General features: G+C 44.8%; 1 protein-coding gene across 1 annotated transcript in view; it reads right to left on the reverse strand.

Annotated features, from left to right (window-relative positions):
* Nucleotides 1-568: 568 nt before the first annotated feature.
* Nucleotides 569-14,763, reverse strand: part of Gpc3 (glypican 3) — a 368,381-nt gene continuing 354,186 nt past the window's right edge. The window contains exon 8 of the mRNA XM_038317072.1: nucleotides 569-755. Coding sequence (XP_038173000.1) covers nucleotides 586-755 — 170 coding nt within the window. The 3' untranslated portion in view covers nucleotides 569-585. The remainder of the gene's footprint in view (nucleotides 756-14,763) is intronic.

The following is a 14,763-nucleotide window of genomic DNA, read 5'->3' on the forward strand; positions in this document are numbered from 1 at the left end:
GCTTCTCAGTGGAGACTGAGCATGCGATTGATGCGCACTGAGAATGGGTGATTTAATGCTTGAGGTTAGCCTTGGTGCTCGTCCAGCGGTCTAGGTAAAGAGGCTGTTGTAAGGACTTTTTGGATCCTCGTGAGATTACACTGACTAGAAAGCGAGATGAGAGAAAAAAATTTGGGTGAAGGGAGGAGAAGCGTATGACTCTTTTATAAAAAAAAAGGACCCAATGCCATTTTATTTGAATGTTTATTTATTTTTTTTCAAAGAAATCCATGCAGAGAGAGAAGAGGGAAACATGACAACCATGTTCTAGCAGTCAAATGTAAGAAAATAATTTGGCACAACTTGAAGGCTTTTTTTTTTCTTTTCAAAAAGACAATCTATCCTACCACTAAAATGACCTTCCTCATAAAGATGCCATTTGATTTTCGAAAACATAACACACGGTTAGTCTCCTACTTAATGGCGGGAGGAGGCACAGAAGACAAAAAAAAAAAAAAAACAAAAGAAAAAAAAAAGAAGGTGGCTCCCTTTATAGGAGGACCACAAGGTGCTGCAGGGCAGCACAGGCACTGGGACACTGGCAAGTCAGTGCACCAGGAAGAAAAAGGATGCCGCGTAGACGGCCACGCTGATCAGGATTTTCAGTGGGGACAGCATGTTCCCCACGCTGTGAGAGGTGATGATCTCGTTGTCCTTCTGATTTACATGTTCCTTGTTCCCTGGAGCATCGTCCACATCCAGATCATAAGCCAGCTCTGTCAAAAGAGAAGGAGGATTTGAATTGCAGGATTACATACGCCACCAGGTCTACACCATTCCCAGCCCTCCCCCCCCCACCCCTGTCTGGACTGGTGAGAAGTTCCTACCGGGATTTTACTTTGGTTTGGGAAGGGAGAGCTACCAGAGGCGGGAAGGAGAAGGTGCTGTTTGAGGGGTGTGGCGTGCAAGGAGATAGCCAGAGGTGCAGAGAGCGCAGCAGTAGGGCATGAGTCAGTCAGCCCTTCCCCCTCTGCTTTGGCTCCACCAACACAGCAGGATGTTTGCTGGCCCTTTGCAACATCCCCCAGGCAGATCTGTACCCTTGAATTGAAGGTCATTTTCCTCAGAACTTACATCAACATGTGCTGTGTGGGTGAACATTTCTGTCCTTGTGTGTTGGTGAAGGGAGGGGAGAGAGGCTGAGGATGTAATGTTCTTTCCCTTAGCTCCATATAGCCTAATGATGCTCTTAGCCCAGGAAATTTGTTGAGTTAGTGTTGAAGGACAGGGTAATTTGCTGTTGAAAGTTGTTTTATTTTCCCTAATATTTCCTCTTTTATACAGTTTCCTTTCCCATAAAAGCAATAAAGCCTCACCGAAAAGTCACATCCGTTGAGCAAGCATGTCCAACCTTTGGACGCTGTGACACAGCACTGTCTCCTACAAAGTTCACACTTGAGACCCTCAGTCAAGTTACCCCCTTTCAAAAAAAGTCACCCCAAACCCTCAGAATGTTGTAAATAAGTTTATGATTTTGTGTCGGGCTGCATTGATTTTCAGATGTATGAGGCTTCTGGCTGGACGTGCCTGAGAACATCAGATATCATTTGATGCCAAGTGAATTAAGGTTTAGGAGATGCTAATGGATACGAGTTTTGCATTGCTTGCCTGCTATGTATGAGACATGTACATGATTCTGGAAAGAAACAGGATGCCTTTGATTTGGCCTAAAAGTCCTCTAGCAGACAAAGCTAAGCAGACAGAGGTTTCTATGTGAAGTTCAAGATCACCAGCCCAAGGTTTCTTGCACACTAGCGTCTTCAGATCCAGTCCACTCCCTTGTTTTCCTTGACTCCGTGGCTAATGTTTCTATTTTAGTATTTTCTGAAGGTGATGGGAGCGACTCACCCACCAGCCAACTGTCCCATAGCCGGGGCCACAAAGATCCCTTTGGGGCACTGAGAGGCATACCGACAGGCTCAGAGGAAATGGCTGGGATTCTACTGAATGAAGACAAGGAGAGGAAGAAAGAGCTCCTATTACAGGCCATGAAAATACTCAGTAAGTCCCAGGAAGCAAGTGTGTGGACTCAACTGGTCCCAAATACACGCAGAACTGGGTCCAAGACCAGGGTAGCTCTGGGGCTGGCATGGGTTAGTACAGGAAGCAAAATCAAGGAGATCAAAGCCAGCGGCTCTGATTTCACAGGCTGTGACCCCACTTTCCGAAAAGGCTATTGCAACGTATACCAGGGATGATGGGAGAGCCAATTTTGATGTGTCTAATCTGAAGAAACAAGACATTTTACCTCAAGGTTTCTTTAATTTGCATATATTTGATCATCAGTGTAGGTCAAGTTTTTCTGTGCTTTGGCTTACAAATTATATTTCTCAATGGGTAATAATAGCTCATATTTGCTGCCTTTTAGTGTGATAGGTATTGATATTTTTCCTATTAATTTGAATGATATGTACTATATTGAACCATCTGCTTATATTAACCAAAACCAAGTATTTTTTGATCTTGTAATTTATTATAGTTCTCTGCCATTGCATCTGAGGAAGATGATGACCTAGCTTTTAATATGTATAAATCTGATTCTACCCAACTCCTGGAAAACTGAAGTAAGTTTCTTTTGCCTGAGTGGTGATGGTAATTCAAATCTTGTTTTTGGGGTGGTGGAACTCTGTCACTCAGGAAAAGTAATTTAGCAGGCTGTAATCCAGATCCCCCTCAGTACATACATACAGAGAAAATAAAAGGGCGGGGGGACAAAGAGCAACACTTTACTTGAAGACCAGACCTCTTTTTCTGAAAGGTGAACCATGTGGGGTACACAAGATGGCTGGAGTCAGCTGTCACTTGGCAAGGCTAGCACTGGCTTAGGTCATGTTCGGCTTTCAGTAAAGCAGAGGGCACACATGACTGATCTCTTGAAAGCCAAGCCTGGAGTCCCACGGCCGCTTCTCCACTTAAGCGAGAAGGGTATTTTTAGGGTTGACCCGAATGAGAGGGCTCTTAGCATTGCTTTCACATTCTTCTCTAGATGATGCTCTTGCCCAGCATTAAGATGAAACAATATCTATTAATGTTCCCACTTTGCTCCTCCTCTATTAGTTTAGCTCTTCAAATAATCCGCTAACACTAAACAGTCTTGACGGTTGGAGCAGCTACAGCAGGTGCGGCACTTCTGCCCGATCCAGTGGTTTTGAGTCCCTTTAATGCAAGTTTTACTTTACACTTATTTTTTAGTTAGTGTGTGTGACATGTGTGAGTGGAGACACATAGGAGGAAGTCAGAAAGCAACTCTCAGGATTAGCTTCTTTTTTTCATTTGGGCTCTGAGGATGGAACTCAATCTTATGCAGCAAGCGTGTCCTTAGCCCGCTAATCATTTTCCTTGGATCTTATACTTGGAAATGACAACAATGACCTCTATTTAAATTACTGGATGCTCATGCTTACCAAACAATGTGCTAAATTATTTATATATACTATCTCATTGACTTTAACTTTCCCCACAACCTTATAAAGTAGGTGTTGAAACTCCCATTTTACAAGTGAGGAAACTCAAGTTCAGGGTAGTGCTTTTGGTTTATAGTTCCACAGTTGGTAACCAATAGCTATAGTATCTGAATCCAGGCTCTGACCAGGAACTTCTTATGAAGCCATACTGCTTCTTCTTTAAAAGGTTTTGTGCAGGCGCGTGTGCGTGTGCATGTGCATGTTGGAGAGGGAGAGAGAGAGGGGAGGGAGGGAGAGAGAGAGAGAGAGAGAGAGAGAGAGAGAGAGAACTTCTTTTCGTAATAGCGTTGGCTGTCCTACAACTTGCTTTGTAGACCAGGTTGGCCTCAGACTCACAGAGATTCACCTGCCTCTGCCTCCCGGTTTTTTAAAAATCATTTATTTATTTTTATTTTATGTGCATCGGTGTTTTGCCTGCATGTATGTCTGTGTGAGGGTGTCAGATCTTGGAGTTTCTGACAGTTGTTACATGTCATGGGGGTGCTGGGAATTGAACCTGGCTCCTCCAGAAGAGCAGTCAGTGCACTCTTAACTGCTGAGCCATCTCTCCAGCCGCACCATACTGCTTCTTGAAGAATTCTGCACACAGACACGCTACAGGGCTGAGTAGTACTAGATTCCCATTACAAAAACCCAAACCTCAGTTACCGAATGTATGTCATAAAAGGGAACTTCCAAAGCATTAGAAAAAAAACAAAACAAAACATTGTTTCTACCTCAAGTTCCCACATACTCAATCAAGAAACCTTGGTAAGCTTTGTAGGATAGCGTTGAGTTCTTGATTTGGGGAACTGACGTGGAGATTGTCAGTTTTGTTTCCCAAGAAATGAGTAATGAGAGTTAAGGTGATTAGACCCCAGGCACAAATCTAGGCCACCAAATGGCCTCTTAGAATATTCTTATCTAAATTATGGCTAGCGATTGCCTGAGGCTCTCCATTCAGAAGTAAAAGAAGTCTATCACTGCCTGTTGAGTTACTGTCAGGAAGCCCAGCAAAGCCACACTCCAGGCCCAAGCCAACACAATGAGGATTAGCGCTAAAGAGGGATCCAAGAACAATGAGAGAGTATTGTGGGAGACAGGGAAAATAGGATTTTGGTTAAAGATAAATAGGGACATTTCTAGATGGAGGAAATAGAATCCAGTTTCATCCAGCCAACAAGGCTAGGCTATGTGTCATGTCCCAAGGAGAAAGCAGAAGACTCAAAAAAGATTTAGCTACTCCTTCAAGGAAGCCCAAACCAAGACATCTAAGTAGACAAACCAAGTAGACATCACTCCGGAAACAGGGCTCATACAAAGGCATTGGCAAATTACCGAGGGGACAGATAAAAAACCCCAAACAGAAGTATCTGGGATGATTACTTAAGCCAGTTTGGCTATCTACATCAAGAAGCAGGATGACGACTACAGTAGTGGTTTTTCTAGATGGGTTACTTTAAGAAAAATGACCAAGAACTGAGGTAGTGGATTTTCAATAGGAGCCACGGGCTGCTATGGTGTAACAGTGGTGAACCGTAAGGCAAGAAGGACAAATTGGGGCCAAAAGATGCGGGCTAGGAATGTTAAAACCATTGTGAAGGCAGCAGGGGAGACTGCCTGAGGGTTTCTAAGAAAGGACGCTGCACAATCTGATCTCCGTTTTATCAGTGTGAAGCACAGCCCTAAGCCAGATAGACGCAGACGTCTAGTCCTGAAGAAGCAAAAAGCCTGTGGGAACAGAAGCTGGGGATCAGTGAGTAGCACGTACGGGGAAAAAAATCTAAAAGAAACTAAATCTATACCAAATTAAATAAGTCGTTTTTTTTTGCTATAAACTAGATATATAACACCACAAATGATTTTATTTGAAATCACTCATATTTTTTAATGATTTCCAGACTATATTATCATCATGTTATGTGTATATTTGAAAGGGATATAAATTGCTTCTATCTTGGAGTGATTCTTCTGTGAGAACCTTTTGGGCCAGCGAGGAGATTTTTTTTTTTCCCAAGCTAAGGCTAAAAGTCTGTTTCTATTTGTAATCAGTTTAACTATGCCCAGGGGGTAGACCCAACTATCTGTACTAATTACACACTCAGCCCTGACTCTCATTTCGCCTTCGTGGCCTTTGTGCTGTAGATTAGATGATCCATTTAAAATAACAGTCAGTCATTAGGGGCTGCCTGTTGTTTGTGTTGGAAAGTTTTTCTGCACTGGGCAAAGCTTGAAGAGGAGAGCCCTCCATTCCTGGTTATTAAAAAAATCTCCTCCTGGGATCCCTAAGGAGTCTTTAGCACCCCCAGGGGCCTGGAACTGTAGATTCAAGGCCTGGCTTGGTCCCAGCCTTCCTCCTTCACCTCTGACAAGTCATTTCCTTCTGTGCTTCAGTTGCCCATCTGGCAAATCAGGGTGCTGAACTGATGACCCCTACACTTCCTTTGAGATTGATTTCTCTCTAAGAGTCTTGGGACCTGGAAAAGGGGCACAGTCTGCTGCAGGCTGCAGCCCTCCCTTTCCTCACAATAGCCAAGGTGGTTTTTCCCAACAGATCCCTCCATGCTGCAGGGCCAATCAGCGCTTTCCCTTGGGATATTTCTCTAGCAGTCATCGGCTACTGAATTCTCTTGCTTCTTGACTTCTTATCTTGGGTGAGAGACCCTGGCAATAAACAAACCCATGGTGCACTACCTTGGTTTTGTTTCCAACCCATGGTGGTGGTTCTAACCCCCACCAAAGCCACTGCCCATAAGGCTTTGGGAGAAAAGTTGCCAGATCTGAGGGAGAGTCCTCCAAGTGGGCCTGCACAGGCCATGAAGGTGGAGGATTTGGCAGCCAGTGAGATCATTTTGGGTCTTTTTCATAGCCTCTGAGGGCCTGAGTATATCACAACAAGCAAATGCCCATCCTCTGAGTAAACGGGCATCGAGAAGTTACTATAGGAGCTTCGCTTTCTCTAATGGCATACAGCAACTCTGATTGCCTTCAAAACGGCACAGGAAGCTGGGCGGTGGTGGCGCATGCCTTTAATCCCAGCACTCGGGAGGCAGAGGCAGGCGGATCTCTGAGTTCGAGGCCAGTCTGGTCTACAAGAGCTAGTTCCAGGACAGGCTCTAGAAACTACAGGGAAACCCTGTCTCGAAAAACCAAAAAAAAAAAAAAAAAAAAAAAAAAAAAAAAAAAAAAAAAAAAAAAAAAAAAACCAACCAACCAAACAAAAGAAAAACAACAACAACAACAAAAACGGCACGGGAGGGAGGCTACAGATAAGTTGTACGATGCTCAGTTGTTACAATGCTTGCCTCAAATGCACAAGGCCTTGGGTTCAATCTCCAGCACCTGTATAAACTGGGCGCGGTGGCCAATGATGCCTGTCATATCAGCACTTGGGAGGTGGAAGCAGGAAGATCAGAAGTTCAAGGTGATCCTTGGCGGAAGACGCTGTCTTAAAATTAAAAATGGCAGGGAAGAGGATGCTACTGCTAAGCCAAGCATGGGGGTTTCTTCCTTGCCAAGCCTGTTCCAGCAGATGGCTTCAATCTGGCCCTAATATAGCAACAGAACAACACTGCCATCCATCCCCGTGTTTTCCATTTACTGCGTACAGTTAAGACTTGAGTATGTGAAACCTCAGGACATTGCCTGGCATACCCCAGAGGATAAAACTGGGGGCAATCTCCAAGGAAACGGCACTCATTGCAACACTGCTCAACTTGCTGCCCATTCACATGGACATCCTGGGGCTCTGCCATTGGTTTCTGATTCCCAAACAGATCTTGGTTGCCTTGTCTTCGGAACCACAACAAAAGCCCCCTTCCTGCCACAGCAACCCCACCTCCTTTATGAGTACTTGGACTTGAAAGCAGAAGCAAGCGAAGTCAGGCTCTCTGGAGGTCTGCGTTTTCTTTTTCATAGTTCAGATGTGGGTACACAGGCATACTTCTGGCCTTAGGGTTTTAATTCTTCTAATGGGACCCCTTTGAGAATAGGCACATTTCATAGTATGTCTTATTGACAAATAAATGAGTTCTTTATTTTGCCCGCTTGATAACTGATAGTAAAATCCAGGAACAGGGCTAGGCAGTGAACTCGCCGCTTCATTTTTTTATTGCTAATTCCAGCCTGCAAACATCCTCAGTTACAACTAAGGGTTATTTCTATTAAAAGAATAGTGTTAAAAGAACACAGTCAATGGTCCCCATTCAGAAAGAACGATCGGTCTCGTAATGGGCCTGTTTTCCAAGCTGAGAAAGAATATCTGTAGGTTACACTACACTAGGCTATGGGCAATAGAAACCATGGCATACTTCCCAGGCATGCAGTAAAGCAAAGTACACTGCTTTATAGAAAAGCATTCAAGGCTGGGGCTGCAGAGATGGCTCAGTGGTTAGGAGTGCTTGTTGCTCTTTCAGAGGACCCGGGTTTGGTAACCAGCACACACATGGCCACTTATACCACTCTCTAATGCTAGTTCCAGGGTGACGCTGATGCCCTCTTAAGGCCTCTTTGGGCTTCTGTATGCACACTGTGCACCTACATACACTGAGGCACACACACACACACACACACACACACACACACATATACTAAATACATTAATAAATCTAAAAAATACTTTAAAAAGCACGTGAGGCTATATGATCGAGTAAGAGTACAGTGCAAACTCAATGAAAACTTCCTAAGACATTTTGGACTGGGCTAGCCCTTCACATTGGGCTCCACATGCTCAGGGTCAGAGAGTTGATGGCACGCTTTTATGCACATAGGGTGGAAAGGTCTTCAAAGAATTGTTGGGCAACTCGGATGACTGGCTACCATATGTGACATTCTGACTCTCAATTTCCAATTGGTGACTCAATACATTCTCTTCTATGGTGACTTCCTTGTCAGGAAAGAACGCCATTGGCCCTCAGCTATGGCTCAGGCTGCTTAGCTTTCCAATATAAAGTTGTTCCCAGGAATCTGAAAGACTAACTGTGCTATATGGTTGTTTGGCAGTTAAGAATCAATGAAGAAATCACTTGATCTTTTAGAAACTAGCAAATGGTTTTAGTAAGTAATCTTAATCATAACATGGGCCACTACTGTACTTATTTGGGTGTGTCATGAATCAAGTCACAGTCCCCAAACGAGAATAGGTCTGTCCTAGAAACTTGGGGTGTAAGAGTGGGTGCTAGCCATCCTCCAGTAGGCTCTGAATCACTAGCACCGCCTTCTTCAGGAGTGGTACTACACTCGGGTCAGTGCGTGTTCTTTCCTCGAGGCGGCTTAAAGCACTAGAAGAATCGGCTCATCATTGTCTTTTTCTGCACAGGAGAACTTCCCTTAGTCTCACAGGAAGTGGTGGGGCTGAGAGACAGCGAAGGGAGGCTTTTCAGATTCATCGTTCCTGTATCACTATTGCTGCTATTGCCATCACTGTCTCAGGAGACTGTTGCCAAGGTTTTTATTGATTTTTATTTTATGAGTGTGTGTGTGTGTGTGTGTGTGTGTGCCTGTTTGTCTGTATGTTCACCATGTATAACAAGGTAAGGCTAAAGAGATGGCTCAGTGGATAAGAGCACATGTTGCTCTTCCGGAGAACGGAAGTTCGATTCCCAGCACCCATATAAGGTGGCTCACAACCACTTGTAACTCCAGCTCAAGAGGGATTTGACTCCTATGGCCTCTATGGACACCTACACTCAAGTGCACATTGCCCTCACGGCAAATCCTGTGGATCTGGATGGTCTGAGAGCGCTCATTCTCACACAGGGATCTCTGTCCTCTCTGTCCGGATGCTGGTCCTTTCTCCTCTGTTTCAGTCCAGGCCATTGACCTAGTCCTCAACAACCCAGGTCTATACTGTACCTGTTTCTCTCCAAGCCCTGTGGATTTTTTTTTGGGGGGGGGGTGTGTCCAGGAAAGAATGTTCTATTTTGTGGCAGCTAGAAATAAGACAACATTCGATTCCTAAAAGCACACGTGGGAGCATATTCTCCTGCCTCACGGCTCTTTGATGGCTCACTGCTGCATATGGGCGAGAGTCCTAGGTCCTTAGCAGTGGCTCTGCCTCGTGCTTCCCCGCTTCCTAACTAGAAAACTGCTCATGTATTGTTCCAGGCATCATATACTGTAGTCCTAGCAGTGTTGAAAATACCAAGGACTTGAAGCTTTTTTCAAGCTGCTTCCTTAGATCAGGATGGTGTCTGTATGTTCTTTTGCTCCACCCCTCTCCCCCAGCTCTCTGTCTTTTATTTTTTTTCCACTCCATCTCTTGTATCCACAAATATATCTTCCAAGTTTCAACTTATACACAGCACATCTTTCAGGAAGCTTACTCCTCTCGTCTTGGCCCATATCAATAGCTTTGCTGTAGTAGCTGGATTAGATTTCTATTATAGCAGAAACTTCAATTTGCATCATAGCAGAGTTAGTCATTTCCAGGGTCTCCTCCTCAACTAGACTGACTTTGGTGAAGTAAGAAATAATTTTTATTGTGCTCCATAGCTCCCACACAGGATTTGGTTAAGACAGAACTTATACACATGCTTGTTGCCTGAATGAGCGGATGCCCAAATGGACACCTAGTCCCAGCCTATTGAGAGTATTAGCTGAGGGGCAATCTCCTTGCAAGATGCCATTCTCAGGGGACTGATGCTTCTGATTTCATCAGGGGAGTCACCACTGACCCACGCAGAAGACAACACAAATGGAGGGACAGTGGTGGGGAGCTCCGGAAGCAAAGGCAAGGTTCAAAGCCGGGCCTTTCGATTCCTCGGCACCGCTAAGCGGTGTCCCGTTTTCAAGATCCACAGCAGCAGTTTACTGTACTCAGTGTAGATGGAATCCGCAAAGATTATTTTCGTATTTGCTTTTGTTGCCTGGAACTTGATGCCTTGCTATGCAGGCAGCTGACACATGCCAACATTGTGCGTGACATGCAGAGCAGGAAGCAGGTTTTCTAGCGAGTGGGTTCCACTCATTCCTTACTTGCAACCTTGATGACTGTGTCCCCATACCTTTGGCCTCTGTCCCTGCCTCATGGTCTCCCCACCCCTAGGCCCTACCCCATCCTTTCCCCCACCACTGATTCCCGAGAGTAGGAGCCGCTGTGATTGAAGTCTCAATGCCTGTCTCTGGAACATCAAAGTATTAGCTTTGCTAATGAAGTCCACCGCTTAGCTGTGATCAGACAAAGCCACGGGACTTCAATCCTCTTGGTAACACCCGCCAGCACCCCTTTCTCATTGCAGAGGTCCACGGGATGAGTGCCAGTAAAATAGAATCGCAGGCTGGCACAAGCATGCGTACAATACCTTAACCTGGAAGTTCTGTGTTTGTATCCCCACCCCACTTTTCCGTTTCTCAGTTCACTTCTTTTTCTTTTTCCATTGCTCTCTAAAGTAACTTTCTTGTATCCAATTATTTTTTTTCTCACTCGTCTAACCATAGCTTTCTCGACCAAATATTTCTCTCCTGTTTCCACAGCGCTCTTTTCCATATCCTTAGGCAAAGGCAGGGTCGGAATCATTGGATCAATTTTGATTTTGAGAATGTTTTGGTTTTGAGACGGTCTAGCGCAGGGCCAGCTTTGCGCTGGCTCTGATTCGCCTGCCTTGCTCCTCTGACTGCTGAGGCTGTAAGTGTGAACTGTCACACCCAGGTGTGGCTTTTCGAGAAACTGCAGTCATCCTCCGTCTCCCCTCACCCCCCCTTTGAGTCCTGAGGTGCTTTTGTGCAAGAGACGATAGAACAATCTACTTAAGCCTTGTTTACGATGAACCTCCCAGAACAATTTGTGATTCCCGGGTGATAGACACTGTGCTCAGTGCAATTGCGCAAGGGCAGTGACCCCGCAGGACACGGGAAGTAGAGAAGGGGCATTAGCTGGAGCGAAGTCCTCCGAGGACCATGCTTAGGACCTAAGCTGGAAGGACCCAATGGAGAGGCAGGTAAACTGAGGCAAGAAAGCCAGATGGTCTGCACACACATAGTTCTGTGGGCTCCAGAACAAAGTGGGCGAGAGCAAAATGTGGCTGGGAAAGGTGGCCTGGACCCACAGCTCTTGACATGCGAGGAGGAGAAAGGAACATTCTACTCTACAGAGTGACCGCTCACTGAGGAGGAGTTTTAACAAACCAGCAGGAAGATTATACAGCAAAATTCAAAGAAGATGCAGTTGACATGAACACAGATGAAATACGACCATTGGAAGTCCTGGCTCTTTAGATGTGAAAAGGGAGACACATTTCCCATTATGTTTCTACCTAACTACAGAACACATCAAAGTGTCTGTCAGCTAGACAAATACGTGTTGTGATTGGTTAAGAAGAATTAAGAAGGAAACCAGCTGAGGGCAAAGCACCACGCGGTAAACACCATAAAATGAGTGACAGTCACTTGAGCAACAATTTCAGTTATTGTATGGCCAAAAAAAGAGTCCCCATTAAAACAGAAAAAAAAAAACCCAGAGGCCATGAATTTGACAAAGAGCAAGAAGGGATGTATGGGAGGGCTTGGAGAGAGGTTAGGAAAAGGGGCAATATAATGTAATTATAATTTCAAAAATTCAGTCATCAATAACTAAACCAGGTAGAAATTGTGGCTTTGTAGCGGCTACTCTAGAATTCAGGACTATATGTCAAACATAAGTAGAAATAAATGCAGCAGTCAATCTGTAACTATCCAAAATAGGATGGGACATAGGATGCTAATATTCATGGCTTGGGGAAAACCAAATCAACACACAGACTTGGTATTGATATTAGAACGGGGGGGGGGCGATCAAAGTGTGGCACCAGGAACCTCATATGCTCCTATGGCTTTCTTTCACGGCGCTTTCCCCACACTAAGAAGAGATCATACTGGAAAATTGCCCTTGGAAACATGGCTTTTCTTAAACTAAAGTTCAATGTAATCTTTCTCTTCCGGTTTATATTAATAATCTTAAGGTAAACGTTTCCCATCATGAAATCCACACATTTCGAGTCAATTTCAAGTGTTCAGCGGGTTTTAGTGAATTTACTGAGGTGTGCCACTGTCACCGGAGTGCGATTGTAGAATACCTTCTTATGCCCAGTAAATCCCGCATACCAGTTAGCTAATCCTTCAATGGAGTCTCTTGAATTTTTCATCTTGAGCCCTTTGCAGCATTCAATACTGTTGGCCATTGCCTCTTTTGAAACTTGGCATGGGCCCTGCTTCCTGACACCGCTGCTGTCCGGCTCCTCTCCTACCCGTCCGACCATTCTGATTCCTCTGAAGGACTTAACCCCCCTCCACTGTTCTTAAAGATGGATCTTCCCTTCCTCCACCCTTCGCTGTTGCCACTTTGCACATCTTCCTCGATATGTTCACTGGTGCTCCCCCGCCTCCCCCAGTTATCTCTAACAGAGGACTTCCACATCTCAGTTTATCTCAGACATCTTTCTGGACATATTTTAAGACCACGGGTTCCAGCTGCATGTCTGGCAGGCAGTCAGACTAGCATATCTCAGGTGGAATGAGGCATTTCCCTCCCTTACTGCTGCCCCCCTTTTCCCCTCCCTTATCCCCCCCAGTCATCACCAGGTAGCCCAAGTCAGAAACCTTCCAGTCTCCCCTTCATCTTCCCCACTGAATTGATCACCTCTTCCTCTAAGTACTGTTTCTTCGCTCGATATTTGAAGAATCCTTTTCCTTTCAAGTGCCATTGTTTGCTTCTGGGCTATTGTAGCAGCACATTTTATCTGTCTCCAAACCACTGGACTGCTACCTACCCAGCTATCCAACATGTAAATACGTTCTCTCCCGGTTTCCCACCCCATACCCAACTTTTGAGACAGGGTTTTATGTAGCCCGCAGTAGCCTTGAATTATCTGTATAGCCGAGAGGATGATCTTGATCCCTTACATTTCTATTTTACTTTATGTATGGTGGTGCCTTGTCTCCCTGTATGTCCACCGGCCACCTGTATGTTCCATCAGAGGCTAGAAGAGAACATTAGGTTCCCTGGGCCTAGAATTAGAGATGGTTATGATTTGCTTTGCCTTGTAGGTCCTGGGCAAGAGCAGCAAGTGCTCGTAACTACTGAGCCATCTGTCTCCTCCCAATCTTGAGCTCTTGATTCTCCTACCTCCACGTCCCAAACACAGGCATTGCAGTTGTGCAATGCCTATGTTTGCTGCAGACGGAACCCAGGCTTTGTTACTGTTAGGAAAGCACTCTATCAGCTAAGCTACACCATTAGCCCATGAATATGTATTGCTTTATTTTATTATGATGGTGGCATAAGGCATTTCTCATGGAAGTACACAATGTACTTTACGTCTCCTACAGTCTGCTACCTTCCCCTTCATTGACCCTCTTACTCCAGTAATCTCCTTGTTCCCATAGATAGTTTTACTTCTAACTCTATGAAAACACAATTTTCTAAAACAATTAGGATACCAATTAAAAGGTTTCTTTGTGACATTTGATGTATACTTTGCTTTGATTGATCACTCCTTGAACTCGCCCAGCTTCTGAACTACCTTCCTGCTTGGAGTTTTCCATCTCCAGTTTTATCCCTTTCTTGTAACATGTAAAACCCCCTCTTCCCTCTCCCGGTCTCCTTGTCTAGTTTGATGGCCTACATCCACATTCACTCGCACAGAATTCACACATACTAAAGTTAGAAGCCAGGGTCCATGCATGAGAGTGAAAGTCAAGTCATCTGTCTTTCTGAGCCTGGCTTACCTCACTTAATAGAACTGTTTTCAGTGAGGGCCATTTTCCTGAAATTTTTATGATTTCATTTTTCCCACAGCTGAATAAATTGCCATTGTATATATGTGTGTATACATTTTTACCCATTCATCTGTTTTTGAGCATCTAGGCTGGTGATCTTTCTTTGCTGTTTTGAGCACAGCTGCAGTCAAGATGGGTGTGCAAATACCTGTGGCGGGGGCTATTGACCCTTTAGGGTGAATGTCTAGAAAGACTATCTAGACTATCTAGCTTCTCCCTGCCAGATTCCAGGGACTCTCCTGTCTCCACCTCCCATCTCTGCAGAGTAACACTGAGATACAGATCCACACTACCTAGTCTGGTTTCAAATGGGTTCTTGGGACAGAGGTCTTCATGCTTGGGCAACATGCACATCACCTACTGAGCCAGCTTCTTAGCCTCTCTTTTATTTTTTTCAAAAACCCTCCACATGGGATTTCCATGAGTACATTCTTGAAATTAAAGATTCAAACAATACCAACTATACACAGTCCACAGTCTAGACACACACACACACACACACACACACACACACACACACACACTCCAT

Source organism: Arvicola amphibius, chromosome X (genome assembly GCF_903992535.2).
Source record: "Arvicola amphibius chromosome X, mArvAmp1.2, whole genome shotgun sequence".
NCBI classification, from domain to species: domain Eukaryota; kingdom Metazoa; phylum Chordata; class Mammalia; order Rodentia; family Cricetidae; genus Arvicola; species Arvicola amphibius.